This window comes from Ovis canadensis, chromosome 17, assembly GCF_042477335.2.
Source record: "Ovis canadensis isolate MfBH-ARS-UI-01 breed Bighorn chromosome 17, ARS-UI_OviCan_v2, whole genome shotgun sequence".
In the NCBI taxonomy this organism is placed as follows: domain Eukaryota; kingdom Metazoa; phylum Chordata; class Mammalia; order Artiodactyla; family Bovidae; genus Ovis; species Ovis canadensis.
In genome coordinates this window covers 14290001-14311815 of record NC_091261.1, presented here as the reverse complement: position 1 = coordinate 14311815, position 21815 = coordinate 14290001, and the positions used below count along the sequence as shown (strand labels likewise).

The window sequence follows — 21815 nt, the reverse complement described above, 5'->3', positions numbered from 1 at the left end:
AGCTTGATAGGGATTGCATTGAATCTATAGATTGCTTTGGGTAGAATACTCATTTTCACTGTATTGATTCTTGCGATCCATAAACATGGTATATTTCTCCATCTATTAGTGTCCTCTTTGATTTCTTTCACCAGTGTTTTATAGTTTTCTATATATAGGTCTCTTGTCTCTCTAGGTAGATATATTCCTAAGTATTTTATTCTTTTCGTTGCAATGGTGAATGGAATTGTTTCCTTAATTTCTCTGTCTATTTTCTCATTATTAGTGTATAGGAATGCAAGGGATTTCTGTGTGTTGATTTTATATCCTGCAACTTTACTATATTCATTGATTAGCTCTAGTGATTTTCTGGTGGAGTCTTTAGGGTTTTCTATGTAGAGGATCATGTCATCTGCAAACAGTGAGAGTTTTACTTCTTCTTTTCCAATTTGGATTCCTTTTATTTCTTTTTCTGCTCTGATTGCTGTGGCCAAAACTTCCAAAACTATGTTGAATAGTAGTGATGAAAGTGGGCACCTTTGTCTTGTTCCTGACTTTAGGGAAAATGCTTTCAATTTTTCACCATTGAGGATAATGTTTGTTGTGGGTTTGTCATATATAGCTTTTATTATGTTGAGGTATTTTCCTTCTATTCCTGCTTTCTGGAGAGTTTTTATCATAAATGGATGTTGAATTTTGTCAAAGGCTTTCTCTGCATCTATTGAGATAATCATATGGCTTTTATTTTTCAATTTGTTAATGTGGTGAATTACGTTGATTGATTTGCAGATATTGAAGAATCCTTGCATCCCTGGGATAAAGCCCACTTGGTCATGATGTATGATCTTTTTAATGTGTTGTTGGATTCTGATTGCTAGAATTTTGTTAAGGATTTTTCCATCTATGTTCATCAGTGATATTGGCCTGTAGTTTTCTTTTTTTGTGGCATCTTTGTCAGATTTTGGTATTAGGGTGATGGTGGCCTCATAGAATGAGTTTGGAAGTTTACCTTCCTCTGCAACTTTCTGGAAGAGTTTAAGTAGGATAGGTGGTAGCTTTTCTCTAAATTTTTGGTAGAATTCAGCTGTGAAGCCCTCTGGGCTTTTGTTTGCTGGAAGATTTCTGATTATAGTTTCAATTTCCATGCTGGTGATGGGTCTGTTAAGATTTTCTATTTTTTCCTGGTTCAGTTTTGAAAAGTTGTAGTTTTCTAAGAATTTGTCCATTTCTTCCAAGTTGTCCATTTTATTGGCATATAATTGCTTCCTGGTAAGCTGCAGTCCATGGGGTCGCTGAGAGTCGGACACGACTGAGTGGCTTCACTTTCACTCTTCACTTTCATGCATTGGAGAAGGAAATGGCAACCCACTCCAGTGTTCTTGCCTGGAGAATCCCAGGGACGGGGGAGCCTGGTGGGCTGCCGTCTGTGGGGTCGCACAGAGTCGGACACGACTGAAGCGACTTAGCAGCAGCAGCAGCAGCAGCAGCAGCAGCAGCAGCAGCAGTAGCAGTCTCTTATGATCCGTTGTATTTCTATGTTGTCTGTTGTGATCTCTCCATTTTCATTTCTAATTTTATTGATTTGATTTTTCTCCATTTGTTTCTTGATGAGTCTGGCTAATGGTTTGTCAATTTTATTTATTCTTTCAAAGAACCAGCTTTGGGCTTTGTTGATTTTTGCTATGGTCTCTTTTGTTTCTTTTGCATTTATTTCTGCCCTAATTTTTAAGATTTCTTTCCTTCTACTAACCCTGGGGTTCTTCATTTCTTCCTTTTCTAGTTGCTTTAGGTGTAGAGTTGGGTTATTTATTTGACTTTTTTTTTTTGTTTCTTGAGGTATGCCTGTATTGTTATGAACTTTCCCCTTAGCACTGCTTTTACAGTGTCCCACAGGTTTGGGGTTGTTGTGTTTTCATTTTCATTCATTTCTATGCATATTTTGATTTCTTTTTTGATTTCTTCTGTGATTGGTTGGTTATTCAGCAGTGTGTTGTTCAGCCTCCATATGTTGGAATTTTAAATAGTTTTTCTCCTGTAATTGAGGTCTAATCTTACTACATTGTGGTCAGAAAATATGCTTGGAATGATTTCAATATTTTTGAATTTACCAAGGCTAGATTTATGGCCCAGGATGTGATCTATCCTGGAGAAGATTCCATGTGCACTTGAGAAAAAGGTGAAATTCATTGTTTTGGGGTGAAATGTCCTATAGATATCAATTAGGTTTAACTAGTCTATTGTATCATTTAAAGTTTGTGTTTCCTTGTTAATTTTCTGTTTAGTTGATCTATCCATAGGTGTGAGTGGGGTATTAAAGTCTCCCACTATTATTGTGTTATTGTTGATTTCCCCTTTCATACTTGTTAGCATTTGTCTTACATATTGCAGTGCTCCTATGTTGGGTGCATATATATTGATAATTGTTATATCTTCTTGGATTGATCCTTTGATCATTATGTAGTGTCCTTCTTTGTCTCTTTCACAGCCTTTGTTTTAAAGTCTATTTTATCTGATGTGAGTATTGCTACCCCTGCTTTCTTTTGGTCTCTATTTGCATGGAATATCTTTTTCCAGCCCTTCACTTTCAGTCTGTATGTGTCCCTTGTTTTGAGGTGGGTCTCTTGTAGACAACATATATAGGGATCTTGTTTTTGTATCCATTCAGCCAGTCTTTGTCTTTTGGTTGGGTCATTCAACCCATTTACGTTTAAGGTAATTATTGATAAGTATGATCCTGTTGCCATTTGCTTTATTGTCTTGGAATCAAGTTTATATACCTTTTTTGTGTTTCCTGTCTAGAGAAGATCCTTTAGCATTTGGAGAGCTGGTTTGGTGGTGCTGAATTCTCTCAGCTTTTGCTTGTCTGGAAAGCTTTTGATTTCTCCTTCATATTTGAATGAGATCCTTGCTGGGTACAGTAATCTGGGCTGTAGGTTATTTTCTTTCATCACTTTAAGTATGTCTTGCCATTCCCTTCTAGCCTGAAGGGTTTCTATTGAAAGATCAGCTGTTATCCTTATGGGAATCCCCTTGTGTGTTATTTGTTGGTTTTCCTTGCTGCTTTTAATATTTGTTCCTTGTGTTTGATCTTTGTTAATTTGATTAATATGTGTCTTGGGGTGTTTCGCCTTGGGTTTATCCTGTTTGGGACTCCCTGGATTTCTTGGACTTGGGTGATTATTTCCTTCCCCATTTTTATTTCTTCTACGTCCTTGTTAAACCTTTCTTGCATCTTCTGAGTCCTTGTCTCTAGGCTATTTATCTGTGATTCCATTTTGTTTTCAAGATTTTGGATCATTTTCATTATCATTATTCAGAATTCTTTATCAGGTACATTCCCTATCTCTTTCTCTTTTGTTTGGTTTGATGGGCATTTATCCTGTTCCTTTACCTGCTGGGTATTCCTCTGTCTCTTCATCTTGTTAACACTGCTGCGTTTGGGCTGGCCCTTCTGTATTCTGGCAGTTTGTGGAGTTCTCTTTATTGTGGAGTTTCCTCACTGTGGGTGGGGTTGTATGGGTGACTTGTCAAGGTTTCCTGGTTAGGAAAGCTCGTGTCGGTGTGTCTGGTGGGTGGAGCTGGATTTCTTCTCTCTGGAGTGCAATGAAGTCTCCAGTAATGAGTTATGAGATGTCAGTGGGTTTGGAGTGACTTTGGGCAGCTTATATGTTGAGGCTCAGGGCTGTGTTCCTGTGTTGCTGGAGAATTTGTGTGGTATGTCTTGCTCTGGAACTTGTTGGCCCTTGGGTGGTGCTTGGTTTCAGTGTAGGTATGGAGGCATTTGATGAGTTTCTGTCGATTAATGTTCCCTGGAGTCAGGAGTTCTCTGGTGTTTTCAGGATTTGGACTTAAGCCTCCTGCTTCTGGTTTTCAGTCTTATTTTTACAGTAGCCTCAAGACTTCTCCATCTATTCAGCACCATTGATAAAACACCTAGGTTAAAGATGAAAAGTTTATCCACAGTGAGGGACACCCAGAGAGGTTCACAGAGTTACATGGGGAAGAGAAGAGGGAGGAGGGAGATAGAGGTGACCTGAATGAGATGAGGTGGAATCAGAAGAGGAGAGAGCAAGCTAGCCAGTAATCACTTCCTTATGTGTGCTCCACAGTCTGGACCACTCAGAGATGTTCACGGAGTTATACAAAGAAGAGAAGAGGGAGGAAGGAGACACAGGTGGCCAGGAGGATAAAAGGAGGAATCAAAAGGAGAGAGACAGATCTAGCCCGTAATCAGTTCCCTAAGTGTTCTCCACTGTCTGGAACATACAAAGAGATTCACAGAGTTGGGTAGAGAAGAGAAGGGGGAGGGAGGAGATAGAGGTGACCTGGTGGAGAAAAAGGAGTGTCCAAAGGGGGAGAGAGCAGTCAAGCCAGTAATCTCGCTCCCAAGTAAAAATGGGTACTGAAGATTTTGTTCTTAAAAGTACAAAATTGCTAACAAATACCAAAAAGCAAAGATTAAAAATCTAGAGTAGAGGTTGGATTTTCAAACACAAAATATTAAAGAAAAAAAACACACAAAGTCACAAAAATTATATATATATGAAGTTTGCTTTAAAAAATAGGGTCTTTTTTTTTTGCAAAATAACAGTAGGTTATAAAAATGAAAATAAAGGAGTAATAGAGCACTTAAAAATAAAAAGTAAATAAGAAAATAAAGACTGATAGTAAAATAGTAAAATATATCTGGTGTTTCTCTGGTGTTGTTGTGGGCAGTGTGGGGTCAGTTTGTTTTCGGATAGTTCCTTGATCTGGCTTATATTTCTCAAGATCTATAGGCCCCTTCCTATGTCGTTAGTACTAACTACAGTGTTTTAATCTATTGCACCTGTCACTTCCAAGAAGGTTCCCTCTGTTTTAGCTTCTTCTGTTTGCTTGTCTCTTCAGTGTCTGATTTCTGCCCTGACACAAGAGGGTGGTGGTGGACACTTTTTTAGGCTCACTTGTTCAGTCATGCTGGGCGGTGGGGGGGGTGGCTGGGCGGGACGCTGCAAACAAATAACACTGGTGCGTGTTTGCAGTGTCTCGGCCACACTGGTTTACCCCCGCTCACGGTGCGTGTGCCCTCCCTGCCCACACTGCTCAGGCTCTAGGTTGCTCTGCCAGGAACCGTCTGAGGCTGGCCCTGGGCTGCATACACCTCCCAGATCTAAGCTGCTCAGGTTCAGGCACTCGGGTAGTCCTCAGAGGTGCAGACTCGGTTGGACCTGTGTTTTGTGCCCTTCCTAGGTCCGAGCAGCTCAGGTGACCAGGTGTTTGGTGAGCGCGGTCGCTGTGACATATCACCTCCCCTGTCCCTGCCGCTCGGTTTTCTGGGTGTACAACTGGCGCACCTTATAAGGCGGATGTTGACCCTCCAGAACCCCAAGAAGTCTTAGTTAGCAACAAAGCCTACTTGCAGTTTGATAGATAATGCCTCTCTGGGGCCGTGATTGCCTCCTTCAGGCTCTGGCTGCCTGTCACTGGAGGGGGATGGTCTGCAGCCAGCTAGTTCTGCTCAGTCCTTTGTTCTGTGAGCGGGCCTGATGGTGTCTTAGGTTAGGGCTTTTCACATAGCTCTATTCAGTCCTTTGTCCTGTGAGCGGGCCTGGTGGTGTCCTAGGTTAGGGCTTTTCGCCTGGTAGCTATTCCACAGTCCGTTTGCTAGCCTTGCCCTTGGGGCATTCAGGCCCAGTCCTTACTCTAAGCAATGCAGTCCACGCCTCCCTGCCCAGCCCCCGCTTGCTAGTGGCGGGTGCAGGTGTCTGCGCTGCTTCTCTGCTGGGGGAGTTACCGTTGGGCACGTAATCTATGGGTTTAAATTATTTATTTAATTTTCCTTCCGGTTATGTTGCCATCTGTGGTTCCAAGGCTCGCCACAGACTCGGCAGTGAAAGTGTTTCCTAGTGTTTGGAAACCTTTCTTTTTTAAGACTCCCTTCCCCTACTCCAGTACTCTTGCCTTGAAAATCCCATGGGCGGAGGAGCCTGGTAGGCTACAGACCACGGTGTCACAAAGAGTCAGACACGACTGAGTGACTTCATGTTCACTTCCATGTTCCTGGGACGAAGCTCCGTCCCTACTGCTTTTGTCTCTCTTTTTGTCTTTTATATTTTTTCCTACCTCCTTTTGAAGACAATGGGCTGCTTTTCTGGGTGCCTGACGTCCTCTGCCGGCATTCAGGAGTTGTTTTGCGGAATTTACTCAGCGTTACAATGTTCTTTGGATGAATTTGTGGAGGAGAAAGTGATCTCCCCGTCCTATTCCTCTGCCATCTTAGGACTGCCTCTCTAACAGGGTCTTTTGAATAGCAAAAGTTTTACATTTTGAAGAGGTTTCATTTATGTTTTTCCTTTTATGGACTGTGCATTGGGTATCAAATTTAAGAACTCTTTGCCAAATCCTAGGTCTTTACATAATAAATTTTCTATTTAGTCAAAAACTTCAGTGGTTTCACATTTACGTTCATGATTCACTTTGAGTTAGTTTTTGTACTCCATGGGAGGTTTAGATTCTTTCTGTTTTGCCCATGGAATATTCAGTTTCTCCAGCACCATTTACTGAAAAGGCCATTCCTACTCCATTGAGCTGCTCTTACATCTTTGTAAAAAAAAAAAAGTCCCCTCCCCACCCCTGCCCCCGACCAGTACCATACTGTGTTGATTACTGAAGCTCTATAGTAAGTCTTGGGGCTTCCCTGGTAGCTCAGCTGGTAAAGAATCTGCCTGCAATGCAGGAGACTCTGGTTCAATTCCTGGGTTGGGAAGAGCCCCTGTAGAAGGGATAGGGTACCCACTCCAGTATTCTTGGGATTCTCTGGTGGCTCAGATGATAAAGAATCTGCCTGCAATCCAGGAGACCTGGGTTCCATCCCTGGGTTGGGAAGATCCCCTAGAGGAGGGCATGGCAACCTATTCCAGTATTTTTGCCTGGAGAATCCCCATGGACACAGGAGCCTGGCAGGCTACAGTCCATGGAACTGCAAATGGCCAGACACAACTGAGCAACTAAGCACAGCACAGCATAGTAAGGCTTAATGATTTTTCTTGCTTTATTCTTTTTCATAATCATTCTGGATACTCTACAGTCTTTGCCTTTCGTTACCAATTTTAGAATAATGTTCATATTTACAAAAAAACTTGTTGAGATCTTGATAGAAATTGTATTAAATTAAACATATAGATCGGTTTGAAGAGAGCTGACATCTTCACCATGAAGAATCATTCAATTAATGAACATGGTATGTCTCTCCAATTATTTAGGTCTTTTTTGATGTCATTCATCAGCATTTTGTAATTTTCAGCATACAGAATATTTATACCTAAATATTTTATTTTCTTTGGAGCAGTTGTAAATGGTATTGTGATTTTGTTTTGATTTCTGCTTGTTTTTTCTTAGTATATATAGTATAGTTGATTTTGTATGTCAGTCTTATATTCCAGGGCTTCCCACGTGGTGCAGTGGTAAAGAATCTGCCTGCTAATGCAGGAGATGCAAGAGACACAGGTTCAGTCCCCAGGTGGGAATGATCTCCTGGAGAAGGAAATGGCAACCCACTCCAGTATTCTTGCCTGGAAAATTCCATGGACAGAGAAGCCTGGTGGGCTACATTCCAGGGGGTCGCACAGAGTTGGACATGACTGATCACAGGTGCATGCATGCACACACATACGTGTATCCTAGCTCCTATCCATTCTTAGTTTGCCAGTAGATTTTACCATGAATAGGTATTGAGTTTTGTCAAATGCTCTTTTTTTGGCATCAGCTGACATGACTATATGATTTTTTCTTTCACCTGTTAATATGGTAGATTACATTGATTGATTTTTGAATATTGAAACAGTCTTGCATAACTTAGATAAAGCCAGTGTGGTTGTAACATGTTATTCTTTTCACACACTGCTGGATTTAATTTGCTAATATTTTGTAGAGGAATTTTGTGTCTAAATTCATGGGAGATATTGGTCTATAGTTTTCTTTGTCCTTTATTTGGTTTTGGTATTTAGGGCAATGTTAACCTCATAAAATGAGTTGAGAAACACCCCCTCCTCTTCTATTTTCTGGAAGAGATTGTGCAAAACGGGTGTCAGTTATTCTTTAAATGTTTGGTGAAATTCTCTAGTGACACTTCCTGGCTCTAGAGATTTTGATTCTTAGTGTTATTTCAACGTGAATTTATCTGTGCCCATAAGAACAAGTGAGAGGTCTGGAGAGTTTGGGGTCTTAGTTCACATTACATTCGCCTATGTGTTTCACACTAGACTGTGATCACATGAGAGAAGCCACTGTGTGCTGGTCATTTAGAAGGCTTTGAGCAAATACTGAAAATGCATTTGCTCCGCTCAGGACAAAGGTTGGAAGCTGGAACGAGCATAACAAAGGGTTATGAGCGTTCACCGAGTGCCTGAGGCTGGGAACAGATAACGAAGGGTTATACGCCCGGACTTGAGGCGTTCAAAGGCTTCCTTCTGACCACCTGTTTCTGGGAGCAAGGACTATTGTTTCATGATAAGACTCCCTTTAGAGTTTCTCCAAAGCTATGTTATGTCTTGGGCGGTGGGAACTGTATTTTATGCTTGAATGCTTTGATGTTTATTGAGAAAGGCTACGTGCAAGTCTGCTTTATGCTCTGTTCCCTGAGACCATAAAACTGCGCAGCTGGATAGTAAACTTTGTCAGTCCACTAGAGGGTGTCCCTGAGAGTTCCTTTCAGAGTGCGGTTCTCTGAGCCTTACAGTCATTGTTGGGACCTCAGCACTGACGACAGCACCTGGCACACAGTGGGTGTTCAAGGTGAGCTTGCGGAATAACTGAGTCGACTCAGACTCTGCTTCAGACTGGAAGCCCGATGCTATTAGAGGGTGGCATGGAGGCACCTGAATCCTTTGTGCGAGGTGGAAAAACCTTTTGGGAAGAGTGGAAGAGTACCTAGTACTTATAGTTCCACTTATCCCTCTTTGCTTAAACTACTTCTAATGGGGCAGTGGTTGGCTCTACCACCTGGAGCAACCCATTGTGCTCCAGAATTTGAGGAGCATGGGGAGCTGGTGAGACAGAGGGGTGTGTTGGGGTAAGACTGGTTGCTGCAGGCTGCGGCAGACTGATGCTCCTTCCTAATCTGGGTGCCTCTCACACAGAAACAAGCTCTGAGAATCACACTTTAAAACAGAGGATACACAGGAAATGAGAATGGATTGAGCTTAAGCGTAATTTATAGAGTAATAATTCTTAATTACCCATAAGTAGTGTCAGGCTTGCAGAAACTATTGACTTCTTAGGTGTCTCTGAATTTCAAAAGCTGCACCAAGATACTTGCCACTAGGACTGTAGTTTCTAGTCGGCTGAGTGGTTTGTTTTAGACTAGGAGATTATCTGTCAGGGCTACATTTGTGTGTGGTGCGCAGGAAAGCATGTGCATGCGTGAGAGGGTGCACCGGTTTTTAGGTGAATTTCTCCTGGGAAGCCAGTTAGTGCTGCTAAGTTCTCATGCCTTGCTCATTTCATAGCGTAACAGACTATCTGGGTTGTTAAATTAGTGACTATTATAACTGTATTCTGGGACATCTTGTGACAGCTGAACTCTTCGATTTGTTCTTCTAACACTATTTTAATTGCTATCTGTATCAATAAGAGCTTTTTTTAAAAGCAGCTTTTTATCTGCATTATTCTCTAGACAATTGTGAACAGCTTCAAAAATATTTTATTATGCTGAAAGCTATTTATTTCTGAGCCAAATGTGAATTCATTTGTTTGTAATTTGAGACTATGGGGCATTTATTGATTATAAAGGCAATAGGCCTTATGCTAAGCTTATTTGTAGTGTCTGGCAATCACCATCAGCATGGTAGTTGTGCCCTGCTGATTGGCCAACACGTCAAACTGATGATAAACACTCTCTCCTTTATGCCATCCCTGGGCTTGTCTATACTCTCTTTTAACACAGCATGTCGGGATGATTTGTCTGCATGTCTCTCTCGCTCCCTGGATTCAGAGTTCCTTTGGGGAATAAACCATCTCTCTCTCTAGAGTGCCAAGCACAATTCCTGACTCTAGACTAGAAGCTGAAGGAGGGCAGATTGCTGTGCATCCACCACCTGGAACAATACCTGGGCATGCACGTGAGCACTCAACACCTATCAAATGCATCAACAGTGAGAGCTGGTGTGCAGAAAAATCCTTGCTGAGTTAATAAATTAATTTGTATCTGTGCAATGAGTTTCAGGGGCAGAAATCACATTGTTTCATAACCCACAGGCAGTGATTGCACCCTGAATTACATATGCCTTGATTGCTTTCCAAGGTGATCCCTCCCCCCTCAAGAACATTGAAAACCTAGTAAGCAAGATTTGAAAGGCAAAAAATCAAATTATCATTTGATAAGAGAATAGAGAATGAAGACTGGAGGGTACTGTTAGATGAAATGGACCCCTTTATCCTTTTTAACCCTATGAATTTCACCGTACATAGACAGGAACTTCAAGCACGTAGGAAATGTTGCCCCACAGCTCTTATAAATGTGTTCCTGTAGAACAGCTCATTCCTCAAATTATGTAGGAAAGGGAGGAGGAATTACATGTGTGGTAGATATGTAGCTTTTATATCTTTAAACTTTTCTGATCTCCTATGTGGGATACCTTGGCAGCTTATTAACAGGTCATGAATCATCTTAGGAAACTCAAAAATCCAGTGTCTTCTGATTCCTTGCTTTTTTTCCCAATAATGGATGAACATTCATGTTTTCACCTGTCTACAAAAGAAATCTGATAGTTGAAAAACTAAGAAAGAATACAACAGTCATGATTGTTTAAAAAAGAAGTGAGCCATATCTATATTCGAATCATCGTGCAAAAGAAAACAGTGAAACAAAATGAAAGATGAACCAAAAATCTACGTGCTCTTCCAAACATGTCTTGTTGGCTCATAGCCTTGACAAAGATGGGAACAAGCGGTGTGGGGGTGGGGGGATTGGAAAATCCACAGAGGGGTGTGTAAGGCAGCAGGCAGGCACCGGAGTGCCTACTACCTCCTCACATCATGACCGAAGGAGGCAATGTCTGGCAACAACTAGCTCTCCGGAGCCCCAGGGTCCGCATCCTTTAACATGGGCAGGTAACGTCTGTTTTGATCGGAAAGGGAACATTCAGATAGGTCAGCATCTTCCAATTGTTTCTTTCCACTGTTTTGGATGTGTTATCCTTATTTCCACTTTCTAATTCCTCAAGCGTCTGTCTACTGTTATTTTGTCTGTTATCTTCCTTTTCTCTCTCTCTTGCCTTTTCCCGGGTCCCAAGTTTCCGGTTTTAGATGTTTACAATGAGTCCTGGCCTTAATCATGAGTGTCCCTCATTCAGTCCATGGGTGCCTTGTAGGAAGAGGATTGTGTTAGGAGTCTGTAGACTCATGAGAAGCTGAGTCAATTGGACCCAGAAGAAGAGGAAAGAGATCACCCCAACTGTGCAGCTCAGGTAGGCAGTTGGGGCTCTGTTGCCTTTTGGTGCCACCAGAACTTGAAGTGCTATAGAGAGATCATGGCTGGTTGTGCAGCAAACTTTTCAACTAAATCAACAAAACGCTGTCCCATAAAGGCTTCGCAGGACCTCTCAAGATTTCGGATTTGTTGAGGACACTGTTGATCTTATGTATTACCTCTCCTTACATTTCATATAACATGTTATAAATATATCATTGTAATTGCGATTATATCTCTTCTTTTACTCTGTCATGTCAGCTCCGTAAGGACAAGGAGCTGATATATGGTTCCCCAGCACTTAGAATGGGGCCAGGCATGTAGCAGATGTGCAGTGCACACTTGTTGAATAGACATGTGCCGCCCTGCTCCTATAATCCACCCTGGACTGAACAGAAGACAGAATTTGTCATCTGAAAGGCCTGAATTTCAGCTCTGAATCAGCCTCATGTTAGCCATGGTGCCTAACCCCTTTGAGCCTGTTTCTTCATGTGTGTACTGGAATTTCTCTGGAGCCTCCTAAAATAAAACAACGAAGCATTTGGACCGATGTTTTATGGATGGAAGCCCTTCTCATCTTCCTGTTATCTTTTCACCACCCCCTCCCTACCCACTGCCTTTCAGTGGTTGCTCTGCAAACCATGGCTCTGTTTATCTGATGGTTAGAATTTAAGTGGGGAAAGAATGAACACTGTTGCAATAGTGATTCTTTTTCATTATAAAAATCTGCAGAAATGAAAAGCACAGTGGCCAAGCTTGTGAACCTTAGGTGCAGGCTTGTGTTGCCACGAGGCTGCCACTGGACGGATGAAACCAGACCAAAGCAGGCAAACCTCTGCCTCCCTGCAGGGTCTGCAGTGGTAGTATCTGTGTGGGGTGTGAGGCACAAGCAGGGGCCAGGGGACGGGTGGTGGAGGTGAGGTGCTTTCTGAGCCACATAGGAAATGGACACTTCAAACCGCAGGAGGGCTGGGCCTAGGGAGGAAGGAGGTGATCACTTTCCTTCGGCTCCCTTCCCAGTTCCTCCCACTGAGAAGACAAGACAGAAGACAGGGAGTTGGTAAAACAGGATGTAAAGTTTATATACAAGAATATAATGTTTATCCGAAATATTTACAGTGTTGGTTAAAGCAATATTTTTACAACTTTTTGGGGTCAACTACTGTGTATATTACAGGTAAGCTACAATGGTTTAATCTGCAAAATTAAGTAAAAAAGTGTTTTAAACAAAGTTTAAAGTACTCGGGTCAATCATAAAATTGGTCTGTTTTGCCTTTTATTTGAAGAACTCATGCTATGGAGGTTAATGTGGCTTTTATAAATGGAAGTGCTCTACCTGGAAATGCAAAATGCAATACATGCTACAGTTGTTAAGTTCCCAACAGGGATGTTAAATGACAAATGACTTGTTACACGATTCAGGTGCTGATTCAGGCTGCAGCTGAGAGAGGTGCTGAGATAACAGCCAGCTTTATCTCAACTGGGTTTTGGACCCACAACAGAAAAGGGAAAGTTTGGGCCACACAGAAAAGTGAAGCTGTTTGCACGTTACGGCAACCTCAGTGGAAACAGACCCAAACCAAACCAAAAAAATCAAGCCAGAGTCACAGTTGCACCTACGTGAAATAGCTCTTAAGTGACCTTTTTAAAAACTTTATAAAAATCCTTTCGATTTTATTAGCTGGAATATTTCTACAAGATTTGGGTGGGTTTTTCCTTTATGTGAAGACACCTATCTGTTCCTGAGGGCTCCTGGGGCCTTATAAGTCAGGAAATGCTTGGGGTGCAAACGTGCAAAAGGCAGGGGAAGCCGCTCCAGGCCGGAGCCGAGGGAGTGTGCTGGGGAAACCGCGCTGACGTCCCAGAGCAGCGGGGGCGGGTCGGCGGGGCCCTGGGAGCGGTCCGCAGCGAGGCTGGCCTGGGACTAGCACTGCAGCTTGCGGATGCTGCGGGAGATGCGCTTGAACTCTCGCTGCCCTTTCTGCCACCGCTTCACGGAGGTGATGACCAGCTCCCCACCCAGCTTCTGCCCCATGACCAGGTAGGGCGCGTTGATGTCGTTCATCTCCTCACACGTGCACTGCAGGCTGTCTTTGAGCCACAGCACCGACTTCTTCAGGTCCTTCTCGGACACTCCGTTCAGCTTGTAAATGGTCTTGCTCTTGGTCTCCAGGATGATTTTGGTGTCTCTATTGATGTAGGTGATCTCCTTCACTTTTATCTTCAGTGCTGCGAACACAGAAGGGGGCAGGATCACACCAGTGATAAGGAGGGCATAAATCCCCCCGCGTGTCCTAGACTCCCCTGGGAGAGGGAAGAGGAGCTCCCTGGGGTTGATGGGGGCCGCAGGCAGGGGACTGGGAGCTGAGGGCAGCAGGTGGCTCCATTTCTAAAGCCTCAAAGGGTTGATCGGGCACTTTGTTTCAAACCAGCCATCCTTTAAAAACTCCCCTTGTGGACTCAATTGATTTTCCCTCCTTGCCCTGCGTTCTGTGTTTGAACAGAGGCTGCATGTGGAGTGTGCTCTCCTCGACAAATGACTTCCCCTATTGGAAAATTCACCATGAAAAGAAATGCCTGACTCTTAGGTGAAACACGATCCTTCTGTGGCTGTAAACTTTAAACTCAATTTATGACGTCGGAGAAGTTCTTGGACAAACCTGTAAGGAAATTATATCACACAATCATTGTTTTCTAAAGAACAGACTACAGGGAAGGAGAATTGATCTTACAGCTGCATTTGATTTGGTAAAGTAACTTGGAGAAAAAATATCCAAGACTCTTTTTAAGAGCACAACATGTTTAGCTGTAAAAGTGTTTTTCTGAAGACCTCATCCTCATATGCTATCATTTGCCTGTCCAAGGCCAAGGCATTTACAGATCATATATGCCCTGCTTCCAAGATGGATCTGTAGACTCATTAGAATGCTAAGACCCAAAGTAAGTGGTTTACTATAAAGGACACATTTTATAGTCATGGACAGTACGCTTCGGGAAAGAAAACCCTACAAACATACATGCTGGAATTAAATTTCAAGACTCCATGAAGTCAGGGAAGGGATAGAATTTTAAGGTTGAAGGGATAATCCAGCTAAACTCTCTTGTTGGTACACCAAGAATCTGAAACCCAGAGAAATGCAGTGATTTACAAGAGGTCACCCAGTTATGCTGTACCCCAGCTGAGCCTAATTCTCAGAACTCGAGTCCCCAGACCACAGGATCTCAGCCACGGTATCGAATCTCTCGTCCTGGCTGGTGCCTTCATGTGCCCAACTATAATGTGTTCACGATTGTTCCATAGAGATTATATGCAGGTGTGACTTCCTGACTCTGATGGAGTTTAGTGCATTGTTTAAGTTAGTAATAGAGGAAGAGGTTTTTTTTGGTGAGAAATCACTGCTCTGGAGAGTTCTTTCTTTCTCTGTCAGAGGAATTCAACTAAGTTGGCTTTTCCAGCCGAGCAGGAAACGACTGAAGCTCGGCCAGGTAAATCAAGCGTGCTGGGACTTGGCCAACCACTGTTTGTCTGAGGTGCATCTGGGTCATAATATTGGGTGCTCAGGGTTTTTCTTGAGATGAAGCACATGGCAATGTTACATGTTCTGTGGCCTCGGCCTAAGGGCTGGGAGTGGGGAAGGTATATGGTGGGAGAAGTGATTATCATGCTACCTGGGACCCTCATCAATAGCATAGACAGAGCATGTGTGAGATTTTGCCTGGTCAGACTAAACATTCTTGAGCCCAAAACATCAGAAAAATCATCACTTTTAATCAGAGGGAAGACTTATGACTCATCTTTTTCTAGCTATGAAATAACAAACTTTTTAAGAGCTTACCATGGGAAAACTTCAGATGTTTCCTTCCTGGGTTTTCTGCTGGGACCAAATATAGGAATCAAAGCTCTTAAATAACTTTTCCTGCCCTGGATGGAAGGTATGAGGGGGGATGCAGGGTGTGTTGGAGGCAGAGGTGATGATATTGGGTTGGCTAAAAAGTTTGTTCAGGTTTTTCCCCATAATATGTTATAGACAAATCTGAATGAAGTTTTTAGCCAACCCAATACTGTCTGGTCCAACAAAAGGTTGCATACAGAGGCAGGCAGTTGTAATCTATTCTTTCTTCACCAGTACTTTCCCTACTGAAATCAGGAGGTCTTCTTCATCTTTCTTGTCCTTCAGAAGTGCAGTGGGGAGATTGTCATGCTTTCACGGATGATTCAAGTTAAATACATCAGATTTCTACCTTGTTCCTTCTACCCTTTCATGACTCCCCAAAACTACATAGGCTGTGTGGAAAACCACTTATAAACCAGTATAGGACTCACCCCATACAATTTAAGTTTACTATCCCCCTTGGGACAAAATGAACATGAAGAAATAGAAAACAAACTTGTGAGGTATCTGCATGTGTGATACCTTAAGTGTAATGACTTCCAAGTTGTTCCAAGGTACGAGAAAGAGAACCCTGGGACAGCCAGCCAGCCACACACACACACACCCACTTTTTTTACACAGGTCTTAATGCAGCATCTTTAGGAAAGAAATCTTATGTAAGGTAAGCCACTAAGCAAGCAGGTAATGTGTGTATGTGTGTATGTGTGTGTGTGTGTGTGTGTGTGTGTGCGCGTGCATGCCTGAGCCCTAATTTCAATTTTTTTGGAGCTTCACTATATCATGGAAGTCAGGAGAGAGATCTGTACTAAAGCTAGTGCAAAGGCTATAAGCTGCCAGAATAAAATGTCATACATTTTTATATAAACTTTATTTAAATTATATTTTAAAAATTTGGCCTTAAATCCTGAGCATGGAAGCTGAGAACTGTGTTTTGGGTAAGGCTCTGGAGCTTTGCAACTGCTGCTGCCAACACGCCTGGCCATCTCCTACTCTGAGAGTTTTTTGTCTTTGAGTATAGACATAGGAAACCCCATCATCCCCTTGTGGCTCTTGCTGAGGGGGAGGAGTAGCTCAGACTGAGTTGCCTCCTTCCTTCCCCTTCCTCAGCTGTGTGAAGCTTCTCCTATAGCTATGGATGTCCTAGGAGCAGCTAAGGTTAAGCACAGGACACTTTCTGGAAGTGACCTGGGGTTGCAAGGGGCAGTGATTGGTGGTGTCCAGAGTTCCAGGGACCTGGCCAGGTCTGAGGCTTCTGGCTGGTAAGCTGTAAGGAGAGGGTGGGATGTCATTCCTCCACACTATACACTGGAGTGGCTTCTGTCTCCAGGGTGTAGCTGAGTACATAGAAGTGTTCCTAGAGGTCTGTTAGAGTCTGTTATTATTTGCTAGGACAGAGACCACATCTGTTTACCAGTAACTTCAACCTTCTGCTTGAATAAACACTTTTAAAGGGCATCAACCCCTCAAACACACCAAGAAGTGCCTGCTCTTGGAAGGGGAGGAAAGCATGAATGTCTCAGAAATCTGGGTGAAGTTCTCTGCCACCCCAGCTCTGAATTTAGTGGTGGTCTTATGTCTAGCTGGCTCTTTCGATCCCCACAGAGGCTGGAGGACTCAGAGGAGGTGCTGCTGAAGCTCTGGGTGGATAGTCTCCTCTTAGAGTTCTCCCTTAAGGGAAGTGATCTACACGCCTGGAACTTGGGAGTTCCTGAGCACTGTGTCATCACAGCACCTTGCATGTATCTTGCCAAAGTAAATTCCTAGCTTTTTTTTTTTTTTTCCAATTCAAGGAAACTCTTTCCACCAGATTATTAACTAGTACCTTGGATATACTCACTGACAGTGGAATACGAGAAGCAGAGCATCATGTTTGGCACTGGACTAAATTTCTATTTGGGGCCCACTTAATGTCTTGAATCTGTTTTACTGAGGCTAATATTTACATGTTTCCATCCCTGGGACACATGTTTAAGTGACTAAAAAGAGAACATGGGCCAGGATCATGCTTGCTGGCAAGAAAAAGCCAAAGTGAAGTGAAAAATATGCCATTTGAAATTCATGATATGAACAATTCTCATTATTTGATTATTGCTTAACAGCAATGACTCTCATCTAAGAAAAGACACAATTCAATACAAGATAGTTAATGTAAAGAGGAAACTAAGATAACCTGTTAGATGATTAGCTCAAGGAAAGATGAGCTGTGATGCTATTTTACCCAAACTTTATCTAGTAAAAGGCTTCCCTTGTGGCTCAGCTGGTAAAAAAAAAATCTTCCTGCAATGCAGGAGACTGGGGTTCGATCCCTGGGTTGGGAAGATCCCCCGGAGAAGTGAAAGGCTATCCACTCCAGTATTCTGGCCTAGAGAGTTACATGGACTGTATAGTCCATTGGGTTGCAAAGACTTTCACTTTCACTTTACCCAGTAATCGGAACATCTTAATGAATTGTATCTTTAAGTTGTACTGGAAAATAAAACTTTTGTTAGTGTTTACTTACCAAAATCATTTTTACACAGTGTTTCCATTATGTCGTTGTCATCTTCGTTTTTAGTTTTGCAGGCTTCACATACCTTTGGAGCTAGAAACATGAAACATTAGTAACTTTGCTTGAAAGGAAACAGCAGGTGGCATTTGTAAACAACTCACTCTAGGGGCTTCTTCAGGCAGGAGGGACAATTGTCCTGGAAGACCCCCAACTCTGCCCCATTTAAAACAGAAGGACCACTCACGCCTAAGAGTGTGCCATGCCTCCCAGTTTTTTTTTTTGACAGGCAAAAATGCCCACATACTGTGAACAGGTATTCCCAGTGGTGGGGTGTGGGGGTGTGGCTGCAGGTAGCTGAGACAGGTTGTAGCTTTTCGCTCTTCCTCTCACTCCTGGGACAAACACAGTCTCTGAAAAAGTTAGCCCCAACGCCTCTCTGAGGAGAAAGCAGTAAAAGACCCTTAAAGGATTTTGGAAAACTAGCAACGACCAACGATGGCCAAAAGATCATCTTTCTCAGCTGCAGGCCACCAGTGCAGCCTGGCCTCTGCTGGCTTTTCAGCCAAGCTGCTTCTGGGGGCGCCAGGGGGATGGAGTCATCTCGAGGGAGTTTCAAGTCTGGACTGGGTGAGGGGGCTAGTGTGGTAAGGCTAGTGTCTGAGCTCTTCTCCTTTCGAAGCACACCTCACTGGCAGTTCCAGCCTGCTCTAACTGGGCCTGCGTCACCTCGTGCTTTCTGCCAAGCTTGTGCTTGAGTTAGGCAGCATTTATTTACTCCTCCCTGGTGCAGGTTCTTCTTTCCTCTCTTTGCCTGTTTCAGACGCTCGAAAACAAGCAGACAAAACAACAACAACAAAACCCAAACAAACAAAAACCCAAAGCTTTTCCAGAAGCCAAAGAAAGTTGAAGCAAACTGTCTCTGGGGTCTGACCAAACCCAGGAATGTGCACTAGCTCGATTATGAGAGAGCCGGCTAACGGCTCTTCTGAGTGTGATTCCTTGGGAAAAAGGGAAAGAAGAAAACATTCATTTTCTCTCACATATAAATGTACTAATACTGTCTTTAAAATTTAGGTGAAAGTTCATTAATATGAAATTGCGTTTTCACGGGAAAGAAAACCTGTATGACTCATTTTGGAAGTTATTTATCAGTTTGGAGAAAGTGCAGAGCAGATTTTGAAAAATGCAAACTTTTATTGTGAAGGGGGAAATTTTTTTTTTGAGAAATGTAGTATATAAAGTTGGTGCAGATTGTGAAAAATAAAAACAAAAGCAATATACATAAAACTGCCCTTAACTTCCCTCTCTCAAACAAAATGAAACTTTTCCAATTAGGGGCTCTAAGAATGTATATAAAATGTTACTAACCTGTATTGGTTGGTCTGTGGTATATGTTGGACAAATGTTTGAAATATGCCAAACATTTGCAATAAATTATAAATCTAACCAATAAGATGATTGCAGACTCATGGTGCCTGCCAGGAAAGATTGCTAAGCAACTTTGCATTTTCTTTAACTAATGATGGCTGTAGGAAAACAATTAGAGATTGAAAGGGAGATGCTGCTGGAGCCCTGAAAGGGATTAGGAAGCCCCCTTTCTGTCCCGGGGGACCTAAATCAGCTCAGACACATTGTATATGTTTTCCTTTCAGGAAGAATATCAAGCCCCCATGAGGTTTTCATTGCTTTGATGGTTTTTGTGCAGGAACTCCCCCTCTGTTTTCTAAAAAAACTTGGGAAACTCTCTTTTGCACGATTTTCTCCAGTTAATTAAAACCACTCCTAAGATAAAAGCTGATTAGTGATAGAAAAATGAGTTCTGGAGATTCCCTTTGTGCTTCTTTCTTGGACACCTGGGCACTTTACAACCAAAGCTGAACTTTCAACACACACGAGCCAGCCCTACTTTTTATTTTCAAAGCCTGAATGGCAAACAGAGAGTGCCTTAAAAGACTATCTGTTTGCGCATTTTGGCGATTGTGGCTGTAGGGAGTGTCCCTGCGTCTAGAATCCTGCCCAGTGGTAAAAACGTGCTGCGTGAGATTCAGGCCCGGGTGCTCTGGCCAGGGTGCTCACCCGCCAACTCCTCCACGGAGGGCCACTTCCAACTCTCTCAATCGCGGCCCCCGTGCTAGCATCTTTTAAAAGAATTGTGCATGTATCTACAAAGGAAAGACCTCTTTCAGTTTTACATTTTCTTCGCTCCCCCCCAACCCCGCCCGGCGCCTCCCTTTTCAACTGTTCCTGTGAAAGAGCAATTGGTATAACAGGGGAGGGGAATGAGAGACTGGGGTGTGTACTTTTTTTTTTTTTTTTTGGTGTGGGGGTTGATTATCTCAGTTTTGTCACGCTGACACATCAGGGCAAGGAGAGCGTCTGCCCCGCCTGGGACTGGCACCCCGGCGGGGACGCAAGGGGATCCCGTAGGGTCTTCGTGGAGCTGGTGGTGGGGTGTAATAAGGAGGAGGGCTTACCTTCCTCGGTAGCCGGCAGGAGGTGGTCGCTGCTAGCGAGGGGGATGCAAAGGTCGTTGTCCTGGGGGAAGCGGTCGCAGTCGAGCATGTCGGGCCAGGGGAAGCCGAAGGCGGACATGACCGGAGCGCAGCGGTCCTTCACCTGCACGCAGAGCGAGTGGCACGGCTGGATGGTCTCGTCCAGGTCGTCGAGGCAGACGGGAGCAAAGAGTGAGCACAGGAACTTCTTGGTGTCTGGGTGGCACTGCTTCATGACCAGCGGGATCCAGGCGCCCGCCTGCTCCAGCACCTCCTTCATGGTCTCGTGGCCCAGCAGGTTGGGCAGCCGCATGTTCTGGTACTCTATGCCGTGGCACAGCTGCAGGTTGGCCGGGATGGGCTTGCAGTTGCTGCGCTTGTAGGGGAAGTCGGACTGGCCGAAGAAGAGCCCGCGCGCCGAGCCCAAGCAGCAGTGCGAGGCGAGGACGATCAGCAGCAGGGAGCCAGGGCCCTGCGGCATCGTGGGTGCGCGACCCCCGGGGGGGCGGAGGGAGGGTGAAGCGGCGGCGGTGGGGGCCGGAGCTCTTCCCGGGTCCGCTCGCAGCGCTTGGCGCGGCTCCGGGGCCTGGAAGTCAGCGCCGAGACGCCGGGCGCGCGGGGGACTGCGCGGGCGAGGTTCTGCGCTGGGCTCCGCGCTGAAAGCCCGCGCGCAGCTCCAGGTGGGCTCCGACCCCGGGGAGCAGAGTGAGCCGCAGCTGGGGCCCGGCCAGAGTTTTCTCGGCCTTTTTTATGCAAATCTGGAGGTGGGCGGGGGGGAGCAAGGGAGGAGCCAGTGGAGAGTAATCCGAGGAGGGTTGGTCACTACTCTCTGCGTCTGGTGTTCTGTTGAGAATGCCCCTCACGCGCTCCCTGGAAGGAAATTCTGGCTGCGCCCACCGGCCCATGTTCCCCCCGCCCCCCAGGACGCTGCCAAGCGCGCGCTCTAGGACCGCAGTAAACAACAAACAAACAATAAATAGAAGAGCCTGGCGGTTGCACCCCAACAGGGAGCGTGCAGGGAGCGGGCTGCGGGAGATGGAGGGACGCGAACGGCGGCCTCGTAGCCAAGTCCCGAGGGAACGCGCACTGCACCCCGCGTGGCCCGGGCCGGGGGCTGTCTGACCCCAGCCCGAAGTCTCTGCTGGGCCCGGGGCTGCGGGGCGGAACTGCATTCCCGGCGGCCGCGAGCCAGCTGCCGGCCCTCTCTTTGTGCCCGCGGTCCACGCCAGGGTCCGGCCTGCCCGAGGCCGCTCGGCGAGGCTGCTTTCCTCTCGGATCCCCAGCCGCGGTTCCCAGTCTGGCCCACCCGTGCAGAGTGCTCCCGCCTGCCCTTTCAAAAGGCAGAGAATTTATACAAGTAGAGTCGTCAGAGCAAAACTTTTGCATGATAAAGGGAATGTCAATAAAACGCTGGGGGTGTTGTGTTGGGGGTAAGTCTGGAAAAGTTTGTCACTGTGGAAGCGCCTCTACAGAGTCTCGTCAGAATCACACATGACTGCCCATTTCCCGGTTTGGGA

General features: G+C 44.6%; 1 protein-coding gene across 1 annotated transcript; it reads right to left on the bottom strand.

The window, feature by feature from the left end:
• Positions 1 to 12482: 12482 nt before the first annotated feature.
• SFRP2 (secreted frizzled related protein 2) lies at positions 12483 to 21496 on the bottom strand. Its single transcript, XM_069556647.1, has 3 exons — positions 20281 to 21496; positions 17819 to 17899; positions 12483 to 13654 (listed from the first exon to the last, which is right to left on the bottom strand). Exons 1-3 carry the CDS (start codon positions 20777 to 20779, stop codon positions 13350 to 13352), a joined length of 885 nt encoding a protein of 294 aa, XP_069412748.1. The 5' UTR covers positions 20780 to 21496; the 3' UTR covers positions 12483 to 13349.
• Positions 21497 to 21815: the final 319 nt, after the last annotated feature.